The 22,330-nt window shown below is 34.8% G+C and overlaps 1 protein-coding gene across 3 annotated transcripts; it reads right to left on the bottom strand.

Annotated features, from left to right (window-relative positions):
* Window positions 1–132: 132 nt before the first annotated feature.
* LOC121216965 (putative disease resistance RPP13-like protein 1) lies at window positions 133–7,363 on the bottom strand. Of its 3 annotated transcripts, XR_005913167.1 has the most exons (4): window positions 2,617–7,363; window positions 2,460–2,526; window positions 694–810; window positions 133–547 (listed from the first exon to the last, which is right to left on the bottom strand). XR_005913167.1 is itself a non-coding variant. In XM_041092468.1 (3 exons), the coding sequence occupies exons 1-2, from the start codon at window positions 6,887–6,889 to the stop codon at window positions 2,666–2,668; spliced, it is 4,116 nt and encodes a 1,371-aa protein (XP_040948402.1). In that variant the 5' UTR covers window positions 6,890–7,363; the 3' UTR covers window positions 2,359–2,526; window positions 2,617–2,665. The 3 variants fall into 3 exon arrangements, 2 of the variants coding, with proteins under 2 accessions (XP_040948402.1, XP_040948401.1); XM_041092468.1 differs by lacking the exons at window positions 133–547; window positions 694–810 and having other exon boundaries at window positions 2,359–2,526; window positions 2,617–5,397; window positions 5,506–7,363; XM_041092467.1 differs by lacking the exons at window positions 133–547; window positions 694–810 and having other exon boundaries at window positions 2,359–2,526.
* Window positions 7,364–22,330: the final 14,967 nt, after the last annotated feature.

Here is a 22,330-nt window from a genome sequence, read left to right as displayed (position 1 = left end):
TTCCATTATACTATTACACCTCTATTCCGTTCAACCAAATACAAGATTACTATTACGCCTCTATTCCATTACATTCAACCAAACAATTGATTTGCTATTACACCTCTATTCCATTACGCCTCTATTCCAATACAGCGAACCAAACGTGCTCTTATTATCTTCTTTTCGTCAACCAAATACTCCAAATTTTCACATTTTGTAATTCTCAGCTTTTTTAAATTAGGAGGTAAGTTATTCTTTGCAAAAGAAACCAAGCTTCGACAATTACCAATTTCTATCACTGTAAGAAATATGAGCTCATGTAAGACTTGTGGCAGTCTATTGACCTTTTCATAGTCATATATCCGCAGAGATTCAACACATGAAATCTTGTCAGGTTGCAATTCGGCTTCCTCTGCTTCCAAAGACCGCAGTCGAGGACAACACCAAATGAAAATGAAACGTTGTTCAACTAAACTAAACCCATACCGTGATAGAGAAGCCAACTCCTCCCAACCATCAATTTCAAAATGTTCCGAGTTTCCAAACCTCAACATTGTCCTATCTGCTGGAATATTAAACTTTGAAATGTTAGAAAGAGACCAATTATCATACATATATAAAAGTAAAATAATAAATTATATATAAAAACGAAGCAAGATAACCAATTGTCATATATGCTCTATATTCAATATTCAAAAAAATTCGCTCTACCATGTTGGAAGGTGTTTTCATAATATGGGGAAAAGACTTCAGAAAGGTCGAAGTTAAATGTGATAATGCACTTTTAGTTGAATTGATTTGCCTTCAAGATGCCAAACTTTGCTGCTCAAAGAACTTCTGAAATGCTTCTCTCAAACTCTTTTGTTGCTCTCTCCCTGGGAAATGAAAGAATGAAGAATGGGAAAATAGATGGTGAATAAGGGATAACAAAATAGAATAGCTAGGATTATTTATACTTGTAGATATTGGCTATTTTTAGCAAATGAGAGCCTTGAAAATCCGACCTTTATTTTAAGGAAAGTGAGTGGATGACTTTGATATTTTTGCTTGATTCATTGAAGAGAAACCTTGAAATGAGGAGGGGAGTTGGTCAGTCACATAAGAGAATTTTTTGGTTGGTTTTCAATCTTTAACCAAGTCTTGGGTGGCTAATTTGGGCACCTCTATGGACAATTAGGACTTCTCCTCCTTAGTGGATAATTTGGGCTTCTATCTTCTTAGCAGGTTATCCATTTTTGCTGACCAATTCTTAAGTTGGGTCAAGAAAATTTTCTAAGACTAATAAGCTTTTAATTGAGTCCAAAGATGACAATATCTCAACCCTCTTTTACATGGCTTATGTTGTAGAAATGCTACAGCATTGAGGACCAAAAGGGTGAGCTTCAAGACTGGCTTTTCTTCTAGTACATCAACTGTCTCAAAAAATTGCAATCATGTGTTTTAGTATATAAAATGATCAAATTAGTAAATTTATCTTAGTATCATTCAACAGGACAAAGTTGTTATAAAAATCTCAAAATTTGTTATCAAACACTTAAATTTTACATGAATTACCAATCTAGAAGTGCTAAAGATAACTCAATATTTTAGAGTTATCAGTTAGACAGGAGAGGCGACAGTAAAAAAAGGGAAAGAAACAAAAGGCTGAGCAGCAGTGCATGTTGACTAGAAGCAAGGCCATTTATGGTGGTGGCTCGATTCGACAACGGAGAGCAACGATAGTGAAACGCGGTCCACGGCTTTAAAAATAAAAAAAAATAAAGTAGAAAAGAAGCGGGAGAGAGAAAGGAAATGTGGACCATTTGGTGGCTTCTCCGATTAGTGACAACATCGAAACAAGCAATGATGACAAACGAGCTAGGTGATTGACCAACACCATTATTTGGAAATGAAATAGAATGAGGAAAAGAGTTGACCAATGCCATTATTTGGACAGAAGAACAAATGTCGTAGTGCGGTTGTAGTGCATGCTAGCGACGGCTAAGGTTGGGTAAGAGAGGAAAAGAATAGGAAGAAAAGAAAGAAATAAAATTGAAAGAGGAATGAAAAAACAAGAAAGTGAAATAGAAAAATAGGAGAAAATTAGATAAAAATGTTGAAATAAAAAAAAGGTTAGGAAATTAGATCGATATTTCCTAAATTTAGAGAAATAGATATATTTTAGAGAGAAAAACAGAAAATGCATCTTAATAAAAACATTTTGTAACAAAATGTGTATTCTTTCGACATATTAAATTTTTTTAGTCAAATGGTTAAATGTCGAATATCTTATATATATATTCAAAATAAGAAAATTGTTATAAGATTGATGTTTAATGTGAAATTGTTCATCTTATTCTTCCCTATTATATCCTATCATATATAAGACAAGTAAAGTAAAAGAACAAAATAAACAATACACAAAGCGAAGAAACAAGTTTACAAACATCTGAAACACTAAATGACAAATTTCACCCATTTAACAACAGAAGTGTCATCTTTTTTACTTTTCCTTCAAAGGATCTTTCTAAAACCTCACTTCCACCCCAACTTCGCTTTCAATTCCTGCAAATATCAATCAATAAATTTATACTGATTCCTATTCTTATCTTGTTCTTAAGGAAAGTTAGACTTGTTTGAAATGGTTTTTTGTACCTCTCCCATCACTCTGACGAAACCAATCACAGATTTTGCGGCTCATCTTTCAATCTGATTCCCTCGGGATGACTGCTTTACCATCAATTCCAACACGGGGTATGTGGGAAATCTTAGACCACTCTCGTCCTTTATCGCTGGAGCACTCTTCTTTCAGCAACGGACAACTGGAAATATATAAAAATCCAAGCGAGAGAAGCTCCTTTTCTGCCGGAAGAGATGTTAGCTTGGGACACTGAAAGATCTCCAATACTTTAAGAGAGGCGAGGTCTTGAAAGCCCTCGGAGAACATGAATTCCAGGTTCTCAAATCGGACAAGACGGATATAGGTCAGAGAAGGAGGCAGCATCATTCCAATCCCTTTTTCTGGGAACGACACCACGTTTGAGCATCCTTCACCTCCGATGGTCAATGATTGAAGAGAGGTGAGTCTATTTAATCCCCATTCCACAAGTGACCTATAAATCTTGGGTGCGTTTGAGATTGCAAGTGATGTGAGATTGGCAGGGAATCCCTCCGATGGAAATGATATGTCAGCCGAACAGTTGCTCACACTTAATCGTCGAAGGGAGGTGATGCTGGCCATGCACTTAGGAAGGGCTCCAAAATTTCCACAGCTCTCAACTACAAAAGCTCTGAAGCTGGTGCTGAGCAACCCACATTCTTCAAAGGAAACCAAATTTGAACACGAACGTAAAAAAATCTCCTGGAGATGGATGAGCTTGTCTAGTCCTCGTGGTAGAGATTTAATTCCAGAATCTGTAATATTAATAGATTCAAGACAAGCGCTTTCCTCAAACTCCTCGGCCATGTATTCCAACATTGGACATCCCCCAATTGTCAAATATTTAAGCGTTATGGGAAACTTGGTGTTTGAAAATAGGCAACTCAGCTTTGAGCAGCGTTTAATTTCGAGAAGTTGAAGCTGATTGCAAATATCTTCTTTTTCATCAACCAAATACTCCAAATTCTCACATTGTTCAATTCTCAGCTTTTTTAAATTAGGAGGTACGTTATTCTCTGCAAAAGAAACCAAGCTTCGACATTTATCAATTACCATCACTGTAAGGAATGTGAGCTCATGTAAGACTTGTGGCAGTCTATTGAGCCTTTCACAGTCACATATCCGCAGAGATTCAACACGTGAAATCTTGTCAGGTTGCAATTCGGCTTCCTTGGCTTCCAAAGACTGCAGTTGAGGACAACTCGAAACGGAAATGAAACGATGTCCAACTAAACTGAACCCATGCCGTGATAGAGATGCCAACTCCTGCCAAACACCAATTTTAAAATGTTCTGAGTTTCCAAACCTCAACATTGTCCTATCTGCTGGAATATTAAACTTTGAAATGTTAGAAAGAGACAAAGTTTGCAAAGAAGAAAGCTCCTTTGCAGGAGAAGAGCAATCATCCACCAGTTCTGCACACCCTTCTATACTTAATTCACTCAGTGACGGGAAACTTGATATTGAAACAACCAAACTCGTACACCAATGAATTTCAAGTTTTTGCAAGGAAGCAAGATGGGTAGGCAACCTTCCTAACAATTGAGGACAGTTTTTGATTGAAAGCTCACGAAGGCTGGGGAGTTTCAAAACCTTCTCGTCTCCTTCACAAGTGTCCCACTCCTTCCAGTTTGGAAGTCTCTCAAAAGACAGAATCTCTAATGATGCAAATGGATTCAATTGATTTTCTCCGAAGAGCTCAACACCAATCTTCTGTACTTGATCGAAACCAAAAATTGAAAGATCTTTTAACAATGGCAACCTTCCAACTGATGGTAGTGACTTGCAATTTTTACAATTGCGAAGCTTCAAAGACGACAAATTCTTGAGGGAAGAATCTGCTATCCAAGATGAGAATTTTACCCCCCCGTAATTCTCAATGATAAGTTGCTCAAGCATTTTCGGAGGATGAAGAAAGTCCAACACCCGCTCTTCGACTTCTGTTTTCCTTGTACTATTCTCCAAGTCTGTACCCCATTGTAGTTCTAACCCATCAAGCTTCTCATTTAACTTAGCTTCTCTCGCATCTTCACCATTAACATTCTCCAATCCAGAAAGACAAAAATTACCTCTAAGGTTTGACAAATTTTTCAATTCACTAATAAGACGTCCATCACCTTTCCCTATAACAAAATTAGATAACGTTTGAAGCTGAGTTAGCTGATCAAATCCGGAGGGCATCCTTTCTATTGAATTCGCACCTCTAATATCAAGAAAATGCAAGTTGACAAGGTTTCCGATCTTCGAGGGTAAATTTTTGAGATATGAACAACCCCTTAATATTAAAGTCTCCAAAAAATAAAGACTACACAAAGAATCAGGTAAACGATTGATTCGGGTTCTAGAAAAATTTAAGTAGCGTAGATGTTTTAATTTTTCAAAAAAGTCGGGCAAATCATAGATCTTATACCCACCCAAAGAAAGAACCCTTAAGTAGCTAAGTTTTGGCAATAAATCATCCAAGACAATGTTAGATATATATAATTCCCCATATCTTGGATCCTTTAAGTGTAAGAAAGTACGTAAAGAAGTCATTTGATAAAATGCCTTAAACTTCTTTTCACTCTGACAACAATCATCGATAACATAAGCTGAGTGGCGAGAACGATGCGAAAACTTTTGTTGCTTTTCACCCTCCAGTCTGCAACATATTTCTCCTGCAACTGATTGAGCTAAATCATTCATAAGATCATGCATCACGAAACGGGATTTGTCTTCACTAGATCTTTGAAAAAATGACCTTGACACTAGATCTTGAAAATATTGGTTTCCAAGACCTTTGCCTTGATTCATAAGATCATGCATCACGAAACGGGATTTGTCTTCACTAGATCTTTGAAAAAATGACCTTGACACTAGATCTTGAAAATATTGGTTTCCAAGACCTTTGCCTTGATTTTTAGCTTTTGATTGCAAGAAACCTTCTGCTCTCCATAACAAGATTATCTCTTCTTCTTCAAATTCATAATCTTTAGGAAATATGGAGCAGTATGCAAAGCATCGTTTCAAATGAGGAGGAAGATAATGGTAGCTTAATCGCAAAGCTGGAATTAAGTCACATCGATCTTCTGGTAGGTCCCATATCTCACTCCGATATACCTTTTCCCATTCACTGTGATCCGTAACTGTGTGTAATAAGCTTCCAATGGCTTTTGCTGCCAAAGGTAAGCCGTTGCACCTTCTCACTATGTTCTCTCCAATTTCTTTAAATTGGGGATGCCCATCAAAGTTTCTTGCTTTCAATGCATGCTGAGCAAATATGGATAAACAATCATGATGCGAGAGTTTATCCAAGTAAAACGCTTTCACCGAATCGACATTAGATGAAACCGTTTGGAGTCGAGTTGTTACAATAATCTTGGTTCCTGCTCCAAATGGAGCCCGTAAGATGGTCCAATCACTGTAACTCTCGTTCCAAATGTCATCTAAAACAAGCAACATCCTTTTTCCGGATAACTTGTCCTTCAACTTGACTTGAAGCGAGTTCAAGTCATTCTCATCACGTGAGTCAGCATCGAGGGATCTTAAAATCGTCTTTGTTATGTTAACAGCATCAAAGTCAGTAGAAACGCATACCCAGGACTTGTGATCGAAAGACTCCTTAATGCTGGGATCATTGTAAACAAGCTGAGCAAGAGTTGTTTTCCCCATCCCTCCCATGCCAACGATGGAAAGGACACGAACTCCATCGGAATTGTTACTTTTGAGCAACTCAAGCATTTCTTGCTTCTCATTGGCTCTACCAACATACTCCACAGCTCCATCCATCAACGAAGTTGGTTGCAGCCTGGGTTGGTTTCCCATGGAAGTTGCGCCTTGAGACATGATCTCACTCAACCCCAAACTACTTCTTCGAGTGTTCAAACTATTCAGTCTATCAGTGATTGCTTGTATCTTTGAATTGAACATAAAAGGGAAACGAAAAGCAGTTGAGACGGTTGTAATGAGTTTCCGTCTCTTACTAGAGCTGGCTTGTGCTTGAGCTATTTGGAGACTTAACTTTTGGTAAGCGGCCTCGTCCAAGATGTCATCCACATCGTAAGCCAAGTCTTGGAGATCGTCCAACCAATTCTTCACACCCTCGTCCTGGATCTGCTCCTCCTCTGCATGGTTCAACACTGCTTTGATATCGGCTAATACGGATTGCCACAGCTTGAGTTGCTGGCGGACTTGCTGGTAATCGGCCACAAAGTTGAGTGCAGAGTCAAGCAACTTGGCAGACAACAGCTCCAAAAAGGCAGAAACAGCAGCCTCTCCAAAGACAGACATGGTGGAATTGGGACAAAGAAATCAAAGAGAGAGATGAAGAAGGAAGGGGAGATTGAGGGAAAGGAATGGAGATGGATTGTCAAGGGAGTTGAAGTCAATGAATAGTTGCAAATGAGATGGAAAACACAAGGAAAGGGAAAAACAGGTCACAGTTTTTGGAATTATGAAATTAAATGAGTCTATTGTTGGAGCATAAGCATTGAAAACAGAAGCCGCAGCTCAACTATATTTTCTTTTCAGCTACCAATGAATAAACAATGCCGACACTACCATTCATCTTTCCTGCACACCCACAGGACATACATTTAATGTCATTGTTCACATGTACTCATCTTCACTATTATTTTCTTTTCAGCTACCAATGAATAAACAATGCCGACACTACCATTCATCTTTCCTGCACACCCACAGGACATACATTTAATGTCATTGTTCACATGTACTCATCTTCACTATTATTTTCTTATCAGCTACCAATCAATAAACAATGCCGACACTACCATTCATCTTTCCTGCACACCCACAGGACATACATTTAATGTCATTGTTCACATGTACTCATCTTCACTATTATTTTCTTATCAGCTACCAATCAATAAACAATGCCGACACTACCATTCATCTTTCCTGCACACCCACAGGACATACATTTAATGTCATTGTTCACATGTACTCATCTTCACTATTATTTTCTTATCAGCTACCAATCAATAAACAATGCCGACACTACCATTCATCTTTCCTGCACACCCACAGGACATACATTTAATGTCATTGTTCACATGTACTCATCTTCACTAATTAATATCTTATTTTTTCCGTAAACGTGGCAAAGCTCCATTATAATTAAAATTTATAATTAATATTATCCGTTTTTAATCATTAATGTCATTATAATTAAAATTTATTTCATTATTTTTATTAATTGTTAATTTTGTAATTCTTATTTTTAAATCACTATGAATAATTGTGAAAGAACTTTTTGACCCTTCAAAATTTTGACTCTAATTTTTTTTTTAAATTTCTCTCAATTTATTTTTTTAACTTTATCGTCAAAATGTTTTAGTCTTCCTTTCCACCTTCTTTCGAAATATCTTATTTAATTATTTGCAATGCTTCCTCTCAACACCAAAATTGAGAGAAAATTTAGAGGAAATTGAGAGGAAATTTGAGCGATGATTAGTTTGTGAAAAAAAAAAGAGGTGGGGATATTAGGGGAAATCGCGGCTACGTCAGCGCGCTTTGCTAACGTGGCAACAAATCGCCCCCTCGTGGACGCTATTTGTTGCCACATCAGCAAAGCACGCTGACGTGGCCGCGATTTCCTGGTACGTCCCCTAACATCGCGCTGACGTGGACGCAATTTGCCGGAAAAGGCACATTCTGGTAAATAATAAAATATCGGGCCTATTTCGGTAAATATAAAAAAAAGGCTTTTTTTGATAAATTGTCCGTTATTTGCTTTGCTTGGATAATGGATGGTACTTTAGCCATTTCATTTCTTAACTTCTTTTTCGTATAAATTTGAGAGTCAATTTTTTTTTATAAATATAATTAATTTTCACCAAATATGCCATAATCTAGAAACTACTCGAAAAAAGGGCAGAATTAAAACAGATACAGATCAAATTAAAGATATTAAGCATAACAAAATTTTGTTCTTGGAGATAATTTTGATTGAGTTATTAATATGTTTTTTGATATAAGGAAAAAAATGAAGAAAGGAAAATAAGGCAGACTAAACAATACTTCTTTGAACTCACCCAATCAAAAAGCCTTCAATTCTTACAAGAGAATAGAAGAAATCATACTTTCATACAATATCTTAATTGAATTCTATGATACACATGTTTAAAATATTTCATATTTTTATACATTTACAGTTTAGTAATTTACAGCATTTGGGTAGTTATTAGGATTATATTTGTATCAAATATATAAATATATAAGGAATAGATCAATTTTGTTCGTGTTCAGACTAAATTTTTTTTTGTGTCGTGGACACATTTTTATTCGTGTTCAGACTAAATTTTCAAAAAATATTATTTTTTAAAAATATTATAAAAATAGATCAATTTTTTTAAAAAAATACGAGAATAAGCCTTTATAAAGATCCAAAGTGGCAGCACCATTCTTTTTTTTCTTTTTTGTGCCACCAATTAATATAAAATTAAATTTACAGAATAGATCTTTATATAACTAATTATATTTTACAATGTGAAAAATGAGATTTTGGGTTTATATAAATATCTGTTTTGTAAGTTTTATTTCCATATTAATTTGTGGCACAAGAAAAAAAAAGAAATGGTGCTACCGCTTTATGTTTTTATAAAGGCTTATTATATTAATTTTTTTTTTTAAAAATTAGTCTATTTTTTAAATATTTTAAAAAAATGACATTTTTTAAAAAAATTTAGTCCGAGCACGGGCAAAAGCGCGTCTACATCAACGTGCTTTTGCCTGATACAAGGAAAAAAGCACTAATGTGGAAGCATTTTTTTGAGTTATTCCTCAAAACGCACCCATATCAGTGCTTTTTTAGATTTTCAGTCCATACTCGTAATTATTTTTAGAAGCTGCTCATTTCCGTAAAAAAATTTAGAAATGAGCTTTTATTGGTACTATGCACAAATTAATTCAATAATTATGACTATCTAATTGTAATTATTTACGCCATACAAGTATTGTGTCTTAATGCATAATTGAACAATAAGTTAATTGTTTTAGTTATATACATTATTTTAAATTTTAAATTATTATTTTAAATTATTAACTTTCTTTATAAATTTTTTAGAAATTTTTTGAAATTTTTATAATTTTTTGAAAAATATAAATTTTAGAATTTTATAAATATTTTGAGTTTTAAAAATTATTTTGGAATATTTGAAAGTTATTTTGAATTTTTGAAAATTATTTTGAATTTTTTGTAATTTGTGTTGAGAGAGACCAATTTGCTTATTTTCAAACTTGACAGGGACCAAAAGGGTATATACATCAATCTGTTATTCAAATTATTAGAGTTATTCGAATTGTAAAATTCAACTCAATCCGAACTCGAAACTCAAATTATTTATTTGATTTGACTCGAATAATTCAAATAACTCAATTTGATTAACTAAAATTTTAAAAAAAATTGATTTTTTTCGAATCAAATCGAGTTTTGTTCACATCTATTTATTTAAACAGTAAAATTTAATTTAATATTAAATATATAGAGTTGGTACCGATATTTTTTATTTAGGTGTGATTGGCCACCCCAAAAGTAAAAACATATTATTTTAATAAAATTTTAAATTAAATGAAAATTTATTGAAAAGATAATTTTTAGTCTACAAAACAAAATTTGAATTCGATTGTAATGTTCCACGTAAGTAATATATCAACACCCTCATGATGCTTGATAACAAAATAGTACCATTAATCATATGTAATCCTTAATTTTTACCAAATTAATTTTTGAGTGTCTCGTGCCATTAGCGACACCAGTATGTATAATCGTCCACCCCATAAAAATACTGGTATTCTAGGAGAAAATGAAAAAAGGAAAAAATTAATTTAATGGGTGTCGTCGTTATCATTGGCGGTACTAGTACAAAAGTTTTTTTTTTGTGATGTCGTTCTCCTTGGCAATAGCCATTAGAAAAAAATAATGTTTAAGAAAAATAGAATTTTTTTTTGTGTTGCCATTGCCATTGGCGACACCGGTGTATTTTTTTGTAATACCATCTACCCGTTTCCGTCGCCGGAATAGGATACGAGGCATTACCAAATTTTACTGAAATTTTTTTTTCATATAACTCCTTTATAAATATCAAATCTTACCTGTAAATTTTAAACCGAGACTAATTCGACACAACTAATCCATTTCAATATATATTTTCAAGATAGATTTATAATATTCATAAGATAATATCATCACATATCCAAAACCAAAGTTTGTTAGCCATACTAATGGCTAACTATATATTCATTTCACATTAACATCTACTTTACTAGCTTATACATGTCATTGATTTCCAAAATAAAGTTTCTTTATATACCGAGATCTTGAGGTTGATAGTTTGATGCGTCTCCAACCAAATCCGACCTCCGAGCTCTTAACACTACAAAACAGGGGAAAAGGAAACAGGGTAAGCACTTTGTGCTTAGTAAGCTCATGTAACAAGAATTATACTTACCTAATATTTTCAATACAATACAATAAACATTCATACATTCATTCAATACATTATTCCCCTATCATGCACAAACTCAACATTCAAATTAGACCAATAATTTCCATGTATCAATAATTTATACCATGATTGATGAGCTCATCAATTACATGATTTCCATTCCCTTGTTATTTTCCATATTTATCCCGTTGAACTACTTGAAATTTCGATGGATTTTCAGAGGTACACTTTAGTGTACAAATCCGGGTCCGTCAATTCATATTCATGTGCGCACATTTCCATTTCAGAGAGCACACTCCCGCGAACCTCATCCTTACAGCGGGATTACCAGTCCAGGCTAAATCTCCTGTAATATAAACTCATAGAGTATTGTCGGGATTACCAGTCCAGGCTAAATCCCCTACAACAACAATTACTCTAATGAGCTTGGATCTGAATTACCAGTCCAGGCTAAATTCAGACCCTAATTCGGATTACCCGTCCGGGCTAAATCCATTTTCCACATATTCTTCGGGAGGGCTATATCAGGAGAGGATCACCCATCCGGGCTAGATCCTTTTTACCGTCAATTTATTTTCAGAGATCCATCGAATTTTCCTTCCATTCAACCGGGATTTATTTCCTCTTTTCATCAAGAATATCAATACTTCATCAATTATAATACAATAAACATCCAAATCATATTCACATCAATAACAAACATTTCAAGCATTTATGAATATAATTCAAGTTACAAGAACTTACCTCGACACTTGTTTGTAAACAAAAATCTACTAATCCCGAACTTTTTCTTTACCTTGATCTAGCTTCGTATTTGAAATTTCTGGATCTAAATAAATAAATTTAATCATAATCTAATACATTTCATGTTCATATGTAACATTCTCTATAATTCCATTTTATAATGCATTCAAAGCTGTCTCACTGAGTCACAGTCACTAAAATATTTATATCTTGAGCTACGGAACTCCAAATTAAGATCCGTTAATTTTACCTAAAACTAGACTCACATATATTCTTACCATAAAATTTTCAGAATTTTTAGTTTATCCAACAAGTACAGTTTATTCTTTAAAGTTTCCCTTGTTTCATTGTTTGATAGTTCCGACCCCTCTTCACTAAAAATTAATTATCTCATTCTACAGAATTTGGATGATGTTCCTGTTTATTTCATATGAAAATAGACTCATTAAGGATTCTAGCCATATAAATTACAACTCATAATCATTTTTATACCATTTTTAATGATTTTACAAAGTCAGAACAGGGGAACCCGAATTCCTTCTGACCTTGTCTCACAAAATCCATTATATCTCGTGATTTACAATTCCATTGATTAAACCGTTTCTTCTATGAGAAATTAGACTCAATAAGATTTAATTTAATATTTTATTTATCCTCTAATTCGATTTCTACAATTTTTGGTGATTTTTCAAAGTTAACCTACTGCTGCTGTCCAAATCTGTTTTAGTGTATAATGTTAATTACCATTTTTCCCTAAACTTTCAATAAATGCTAATTTCATCCCTGCTCAATTAACCTATCAATTGAGCTGAGTTTTCTCAATTAAAACTTTATCCCATCACTTTAAACTACTTCATAAGCTTTGGAAATCAGAATTTCAGTACTAGACTTTAATTCCAAACTTTTTCACAATTAGGTCCTACAAATCAATTTCTATTGAAAGTACCTAATAAAATCATCTCATAAATATATTAAAGCTTAAATTTCATCCTATATCATCATAAAATTCCAGCACATATTCATAGCAACTTTCAACTTCATCCACAAAATCAAAAACTAATGAATTTAGTAATAGGACCTAGTTGTAAAAGTCTTAGAAACACAAAAATTACAAGAAAAAGGTAAGGATTAACTCACTTGGTGCAAAAATTATGAAAAACCAGCTTGGAGAAACCCTTAGGACGTTTTTGGCTGATGGGAATGCAGAAAAATGAAGAGAAATCTAGATAATTCCACTTTAGTCCTATCTTTTAAAGCAAATTTTGCAATATTCCAATTTTACCCTTAATTCTTCAATTCTCCTGATTTTTCTCAGCGTATGCCGCCCAAAATATCTCCTTTTGGGGTTATTTTCAATTTATGTCCCTCCTCATTTAACAATTGAGCTATTTAATCCTTTTAGTAACTTTTATATCTTTTTCAAATTAGTCCTTTTCACTTAATTGACTACCCAAACATCAAAATTTTCGAACAAAATTTTAATACCATATTATTAACACTTTATAAATATTTATAAAAATATTTTTGACTCAGTTTTACGAGATTGAGGTCTCGATACCTTATTTTTACCCAATTTCTTCACTAATTTCTTTTTCTAACTAATCACTAAATCGGTAAAATTTTTCTATCGATATTTTTATACTATTTCCTATCATTCCAATATCCATGCAAAAATATTAAAATAAATTTCTCTTTAAATCGGATTTGTGGTTACGAAATCACTATTCCGATAACCTTGAATTTGGGCCATTACTACTCTCCCCCCTTAAGGATTTTTCGTCCTCGAAAATCTTACCAGTAAAGAGGTTCGGGTATTGTTTCCTCATTTCCTCCTCCGGTTCCCATGTCGCTTCCTCAACCCCGTGCTTTTGCCATAATACTTTCACCAAATTTATCTTTTTATTTCTAAGCTCTGTTGTTTCTCGTGCCAATATCTTGATTGGTTCTTCACTGTAAGTCATATCTAGCTGAATCTCCACTTCTGTTGGACAAATAACATGGGAAGGATCTGATCGATACCGTCGTAGCATAGACACATGAAAAATATTATGTATTCTATCGAGTTCCGGTGGTAATGCCAATCGATAAGCAACCGGTCCAATTCTTTCTATGATTTCATATGGCCCGATAAATCTTGGACTCAATTTGCCCTTTCGATCGAATCGGAGAACTTTCTTCCAAGGAGACACTTTTAAGAATACCTTATCACACACCTGAAATTCAATCTCTTTTCGTTTAAGATCAGCATATGACTTCTGACGATCGGAAGTTGCTTTTAGACTATCTCGAATCACCTTAACTTTTTCTTCTGTTTCCCGGACCAAATCAACCCCATGTATCTTCTTTTCACTGAGCTCTGTCCAATATAATGGTGTTCTACATTTTCTACCATACAAAGCTTCATACGGAGCCATTTTAATACTGGACTGATAGCTGTTATTGTAAGCAAATTCAATCAAAGGTAGATACTTCTCCCAATTACCTTCAAACTCTAATATACAACATCGGAGCATATCTTCCAGTACCTGAATTACACGCTCAGATTGGCCATCTGTCTGAGGATGAAATGCAGTGCTGAAATACAACTGAGTACCCAAGGCTTCTTGCAATTTGTCCCAGACTCGAGATGTAAATCGGGGATCTCTATCAGAGATAATAGAGATTGGCACTCCATGCAGCCTGACAATCTCAGATATATACAGTTCAGCCAATTTATCTAGAGAATAACCCATACGTACCGGGATAAAATGTGCTGATTTTGTTAATCGATCAACTGAGTACCCAAGGCTTCTTGCAATTTGTCCCAGAAACGAGATGTAAATCGGGGATCTCTATCAGAGATAATAGAGATTGGCACTCCATGCAGCCTGACAATCTCAGATATATACAGTTCAGCCAAATTATCTAGAGAATAACCCATACGTACCGGGATAAAATGTGCTGATTTTGTTAATCGATCAACGATCACCCAAATGGCATCTTTCTTTTTCGGTGACAATGGTAATCCTGACACAAAATCCATAGTAATTCTTTCCCATTTCCATTTCGGTATGGTAATTGGCTGGAGCAATCCCGAAGGTACCTGATGTTCAGCTTTGACCTGTTGACATATTAGACATCTTGATACAAACTTAGAAATATCACGTTTCATACCTGGCCACCAGTACATCTTCTTCAAATCATTATACATTTTATTACCTCCCAGATGTACGGACATAATACCACTGTATGCCTCATGTAAAATCTTCTGTATAAGCTCTGAATTCTTCGGTACACATACTCTGCCTCTGAATAATAAACAACCATCAGTTCCAATCTGAAATTCTGAATCATTACCTGACTCACATTGTACCTATTTAGCCTGTAGCTTTTCATCATTTTTCTGAGCTTCATATATTTGTTGTAAAAATGTCGGTTTAACTCTCAACTCAGCTACGACTGAACCATCATCAACCAAAGACAACCGGACATTCATAGCTCGTAAAGCAAACAGAGATTTTCGACTCAGAGCATCAGCTACAACATTAGCCTTACCCGGATGGTAATCAATAACCAAATCATAGTCTTTTATCAGTTCAAGCCACCCACGCTGTCTCAAATTCAAATCTTTCTATGTCATCAAATATTTCAGGCTTTTATGATCAGTATAAATATGACATTTTTCACCATACAAATAATGCCGCCATATTTTTAATGCAAATACAATAGCAGCTAATTCAAGATCATGCACCGGGTAATTTCTTTCATGTGGCTTAAGTTGTCTCGAAGCATAAGCTACAACTTTACCTTCTTGCATCAAGACACAACCTAAACCATTTAATGATGCATCACTATAAATAATAAATTCTTTACCCGGTTCAGGCTGTACCAACACAGGTGCTTTTTTCAACAACTCTTTTAATCGATCAAAACTCTGTTGGCATTCATCAGTCCACTCGAATTTAACATCTTTCTGTAATAAGCGGGGCATCGGAAAAGCTATCATAGAAAACCCCTGTACAAATCTTCGATAATAACCAGCTAAACCCAAGAAACTTCTAACTTCAGATACATTCTTCGGTGGACTCCAATTGACAATAGCTGAGATTTTACTCGGATCTACTCTGATGCCTTCTGCGGATACAATATGTCCGAGAAAACCCACTTCTCGCAGCCAAAATTCACATTTACTGAATTTAGCATATAGTTGCTTCTCTCGCAAAATTTGCAACACAATTCTCAAATGTTCCGCATATTCATTTTCATCTCGGGAATAGACCAATATATCATCAATAAAAACTACCACAAAACTGTCTAAGTACGGCCTGAATATCCGATTCATCAAGTCCATAAATACTGCAGGTGCATTAGTCAGCCCAAACGGCATAACAAGAAACTCATAATGCCCGTACCTGGTTCTGAAAGCTGTTTTTGGTACATCTGACTCCTTTACCCGTAACTAATAGTAGCCCGATCGGAGATCAATCTTTGAAAATACAGTGGCACCCTTCAACTGGTCAAACAGATCGTCAATTCGAGGCAATGGGTACTTATTCTTTATAGTGACTTTGTTGAGCTGTCGGTAATCAATACATAATCTTAAGGATCCGTCCTTCTTCTTCACAAATAGAATCGGAGCACCCCAAGGTGAATGACTCGGTCGAACAAAACCCCTGTCAACAAGTTCTTGCAATTGTGTCTTTAACTCATTTAATTTCGTAGGAGCCATACGATATGGAGCTATGGAGATCGAAGTAGTTCCCGGAATCAGATCTATAGAAAATTCCACTTCTCTTTTTGGCGGCAACCACGGTAATTCCTCTGGAAACACATCAGAAAATTCACATACAACTGGCACTGCCTGGATCTTTGATTCAGATACCGTAGTGTCTAACACATATGCCAAATAAGCATCATACCCTTTTCTGATACACCTCTGAGCTGTCAGCACTGAAATCACATTAGATAATTCCTCTGTCTGATCAGATTTAACCCGAAGTAATTCTCCATTCTGACACTTCAACACAATATATTTCTGTCTACAATTTACTACTGCATCATGCTGAGTTAGCCAATCCATACCCAATATCACATCGAACTCATCAAAAGGAAGTAACATCAAGTCAACCGAGAAACAATAACCTCTTACCATCAGTGGATAATTTTTACACACTTTATCCACCATCACAAACTGGCCCAGGGGGTTCGAGACTTTAACCACAAATTTAGTAGGTTCAACAGATAAATTTTTAACAAATACTAATTTTGTGCATATGTATGAATGTGTAGAACCAGGATCAATCAATGCAGTAATATCAGTATCAAGTAAAGAAAATGTACCAGTAATAACATCAGGTGCTGAAGCATCTTCTCTAGCACGGATGGCATATGTCCTAGTAGGTGCTCGTACCTCAGGCCTGCCTACAGTATCTCTCGTAGCTCTTCGGCTACCATCGACATCACCAGATGATCGATGTGGTCTACCCCTCAAAACTGGATTACTCAGCTTTGCTGTCTTTTCAGCTTCTTTTTCACCCCTTTCTGGACAATCTCTGAGGAAATGATCGAAAGAACCACATCGGTAACAAGCCCCGCTCTTTAATCGGCATTCACCAAAATGAGTTTTATTACAGTACTGGCATCTTGGCTTAGGGGTACCAACACTGCCAACACTGGTCACTGATGGGGTAGAAGGTCTTGGATTAGTACGCTGAAAACCTCGCTCTCTACCCGAATACCCAGTGGCTGAGGTAGAACGGTCCTGGTATTTCTTCAATTTCTTTGAAGCAAAAAATTGAGATTTTTCCATCGATCTTTTACTGAAAACCCGAGCTTCTCTTTCAGCTTGTTTCTTTTCTTTGCTCAATTCTTCTGCTTTATAAGTTCGCTCTGCCAATGTAGCAAACTCTCGAATTTCAAGAATTCCGATCAGTAGCTTAATTTCTTCATTCAACCCTTCTTCGAACCATTTGCACATTTCAGCCTCTGATTGTACCCATTCCCGAGCATATTTACTCAATCGGACAAACTCTCTTTCATACTCAGATACTGATCTATTACCCTGTTTTAGCTCAAGAAATTCTTTTCTCTTCTGATCAAGGAACCTCTGACTAATATATTTCTTTCTGAACTCGGTCTGAAAGAATTCCCACGTAATTCCTTCTTTCGGAACAACTGAAACTTTAGTATTCCACCAGTGGTAAGCTGTATCTTTTAGCAATGATACTGCACATTTCAGACACTCTTCTAGTATGCAAGATAGTTCCTCCAAAACCCGAATAGTATTCTCTAACCAAAACTCAGCTCGTTCGGGATCATCATTAATTGTAGCTCTGAATTCCTCTACCCCATATTATCTAATTTTATCAACCGGAGCTTTCCCTTTTCTGATAGATTCGGCACCTGTACCCTGCAAAATCTCGGAAACCGATGGAGGAGGAGGAGGGGGAGCTTGAGTTTGCTGTACTACAGGGTTAGTTCTTATATACTGAGTAAACCATTCATTCATCATTTGATAGAAGGCCATTTTAGCTTCTTCATTTTGGTCCCTTGTCTCGGACTTTCTACTACTAGTAGCTTCAGCTTCTCTTTGTTCTGAAGCTGGAGCATGACTCTCGGCTTCCTCAGTTTGAGCTCGGTCGGCAGACATTTACTATAAGAAAATCACATTTCAAATGGTCAAGAGATATCACACTATCAACAATAATTTAAATGGCATGTATAGCTAACCCCATTTTTGATACGTCGGTCCGAGAACCGGCTAAACCGTAGCTCTGATACCAACAAATGTAATACCCCCTACCTGTTTCCATCGCCGGAATAGGATACGAGGTATTACCAGATTTTACTGAAATTTTTTTTTCATATAACCCCTTTATAAATATCAAATCTTACCTGTAAATTTTAAACCGAGGCTAATTCGACACAACTAATCCATTTCAATATATATTTTCAAGATAGATTTATAATATTCATAAGATAATATCATCACATATCCAAAACCAAAGTTTGTTAGCCATACTAATGGCTAACTATACATTCATTTCACATTAACATCTACTTTACTAGCTTATACATGCCATTGATTTCTAAAATAAAGTTTCTTTATATACCGAGATCTTGAGGTTAATAGTGTGATGCGTCTCCGACCAAATCCGACCTCCGAGCTCTTAACACTACAAAACAGGGGAAAAGGAAACAGGGTAAGCACTTTGTGCTTAGTAAGCTCATGTAACAAGAATTATACTTACCTAATATTTTCAATACAATACAATAAACATTCATACATTTATTCAATACATTATTCCCCTATCATGCACAAACTCAACATTCAAATTAGTCCAATAATTTCCATGTATCAATAATTTATACCATGATTGATGAGCTCATCAATTCCATGATTTCCATTCCCTTGTTATTTTCCATATTTATCCCGTTGAACTACTTGGAATTTCGATGGATTTTCAGAGGTACACTTTAGTGTACAAATCCGGGTCCGTCAATTCATATTCATGTGCGCACATTTCCATTTCAGAGAGCACACTCCCGCGAACCTCATCCTTACAGCGGGATTACTAGTCCAGGCTAAATCCCCTGCAACGACAATTACTCTAATGAGCTTGGATCTGAATTACCAGTCCAGGCTAAATTCAGACCCTAATTCGGATTACCCGTCCGGGCTAAATCCATTTTCCACATATTCTTCGGGAGGGCTATATCAGGAGAGGATCACCCGTCCGGGCTAGATCTTTTTTACCGTCAATTCATTTTCAGAGATCCATCGAATTTTCCTTCCATTCAACCGGGATTTATTTCCTCCTTTCATCAAGAATATCAATACTTCATCAATTATCATACAATAAACATCCAAATCATATTCACATCAATAACAAACATTTCAAGCATTTATGAATATAATTCAAGTTACAAGAACTTACCTCGACACTTGTTTGTAAACAAAAATCTACTAATCCCGAACTTTTTCTTTACCTCGATCTAGCTTCGTATTTGAACTTTCTGGATCTAAATAAATAAATTTAATCATTAATATAATACATTTCATGTTCATATGTAACATTCTCTATAATTCCATTATAATTTATAATGCATTCAAAGCTGTCTCACTGAGTCACAGTCACTAAAATATTTATATCTTGAGCTACGGAACTCAAAATTAAGATCCGTTAATTTTACCTGAAACTAGACTCACATATCTTATTACCATAAAATTTTCAGAATTTTTGGTTTGGCCAACAAGTACAGTTTATTCTTTAAAATTCCCCTGTTTCATTGTTTGACAGTTCCGACCCCTCTTCACTAAAAATTAATTATCTCATTCTACAGAATTTGGATGATGTTTCCGTTTATTGCTTATGAAAATAAACTCATTAAGGATTCTAACCATATAAATTACAACTCATAATCATTTTTCTACAATTTTTAATGATTTTCCAAAGTCAGAACAGGGGAACCCGAATTCCTTCTGACTTTGTCTCACAAAATCCATTATATCTCGTGATTTACAATTCCATTGATTAAACCGTTTCTTCTATGAGAAATTAGACTCAATAAGATTTAATTTCATATTTTATTCATCCTCTAATTCGATTTCTACAATTTTTGGTGATTTTTCAAAGTTAACCTACTGCTGCTGTCCAAATCTGTTTTAGTGTATAATGTTAATTACCATTTTTCCCTAAACTTTCAATAAATGCTAATTTCATCCCTGCTCAATTAACCTATCAGTTGAGCTGATTTTTCTCAATTAACACTTTATCCCATCACTTTAAACTACTTCATAAGCTTTGGAAATCAGAATTTCAGTACTAGACTTTAATTCCAAACTTTTTCACAATTAGGTCCTACAAATCAATTTCTATTGAAAGTACCTAATAAAATCATCTCATAAATAGATTAAAGCTTCAATTTCATCCTATATCATCATAAAATTCCAGCACATATTCATAGCAACTTTCAACTTCATCCACAAAATCAAAAACTAATGAATTTAGTAATAGGACCTAGTTGTAAAAGTCTTAGAAACACAAAAATTACAAGAAAAGGGCAAGGATTAACTCACTTGGTGCAAAAATTATGAAAAACCAGCTTGGAGAAACCCTTAGGACGTTTTTGGCTGATGGGAATGCAGAAAAATGAAGAGAAATCTAGATAATTCCATTTTAGTCCTATCTTTTAAAGCAAATTTTGCAATATTCCAATTTTACCCTTAATTCTTCAATTCTCCTGAATCCTTTTGGGGTTATTTTCAATTTATGTCCCTCCTCATTTAACGATTGAGCTATTTAATCCTTTTAGTAACTTTTATACCTTTTTCAAATTAGTCCTTTTCACTTAATTGACTACCCAAACATCAAAATTTTCGAACGAAATTTTAATACCATATTATTAACAGTTCATAAATAATTATAAAAATATTTTTGACTCGGTTTTACGAGATTGAGGTCTCTATACCTTATTTTTACCCAATTTCTTCACTAATTTCTTTTTCTAACTAATCACTAAATCGATAAAATTTTTCTATCGATATTTTTATACTATTTTCCTATCATTCCAATATTCATGGAAAAATATTAAAATAAATTTCTCTTTAAATCGGATTTGTGGTTACGAAACCACTATTCCGATAACCTTGAATTTGGGCCATTACATTTTTTGTTAGAAAGTTTAATTTTTTGTGTCATTTTCCTCGTTGGCGGCACCAGGCTATTTTCTTTTCCATTAAAATTTTTTTGTTACCACCAAGCTTTTTGGTAGCACCAATCCTTAAATATACTATTTTTTTAACATTGTTGTAACTGTTCAACTGAAATATTTGTGAAATATTTGTGTTTAGTAGAAGAAAAAAACAAAAATTGTTTTGAAGATGAATAACATAATGATTTTGGTGTACATTCTTTTCGATGAAGCAGTTGTAGAAGGTGACGATGGATGTGTACATTTCAAGATCGGCAGAGAGTAGGTATGAGATTCAATAACACCGTGAAGCCAGAATAAATGAGAAGAAAGATTAGTCCAAAAATAGCTCTCCATTGTGAAAGGGTGATGTCAAGATTATTCTATAAGTTTTCAATTTCAAGAATACTTAACTAAGAAAATAAATGAGCAATTGAAAGAAAAACAAGTGTCATATCTATAGAATTAAGTTTTGCTAGTTATCTCCCTAGTAAACAAGCATTAATCAAGCAAATCACTCAATCACACATAAACTCCCTGACAACAGCGCCAACAACTTGACAGTGCACATTGGGGATAATAATCAACGCAAACCAATCAATAATCTAGCAGTGTACTGCAAGTGTGACAAGTCGAGTTGTAATATTTTTAGTGTTATAATGGAACACTCGAGTACTCTAAGGATTGAACCCAAAAAAGATTGAGGACTAAGTGATTTGTAATGCCCCAAACCTAGCCTAAACGTTAAGGTTAGATTGTGGAGGTTACACTGTATATGAAAACAATATTACTTCATTTTGGCAAACCTCTTAAACTCAAACGAAATCATGTTTGATTAACCCGTTGAAGA

This window comes from Gossypium hirsutum, chromosome D05, assembly GCF_007990345.1.
Source record: "Gossypium hirsutum isolate 1008001.06 chromosome D05, Gossypium_hirsutum_v2.1, whole genome shotgun sequence".
NCBI lineage: Eukaryota > Viridiplantae > Streptophyta > Magnoliopsida > Malvales > Malvaceae > Gossypium > Gossypium hirsutum.
This window is presented reverse-complemented; position numbering and strand designations above follow the sequence as displayed.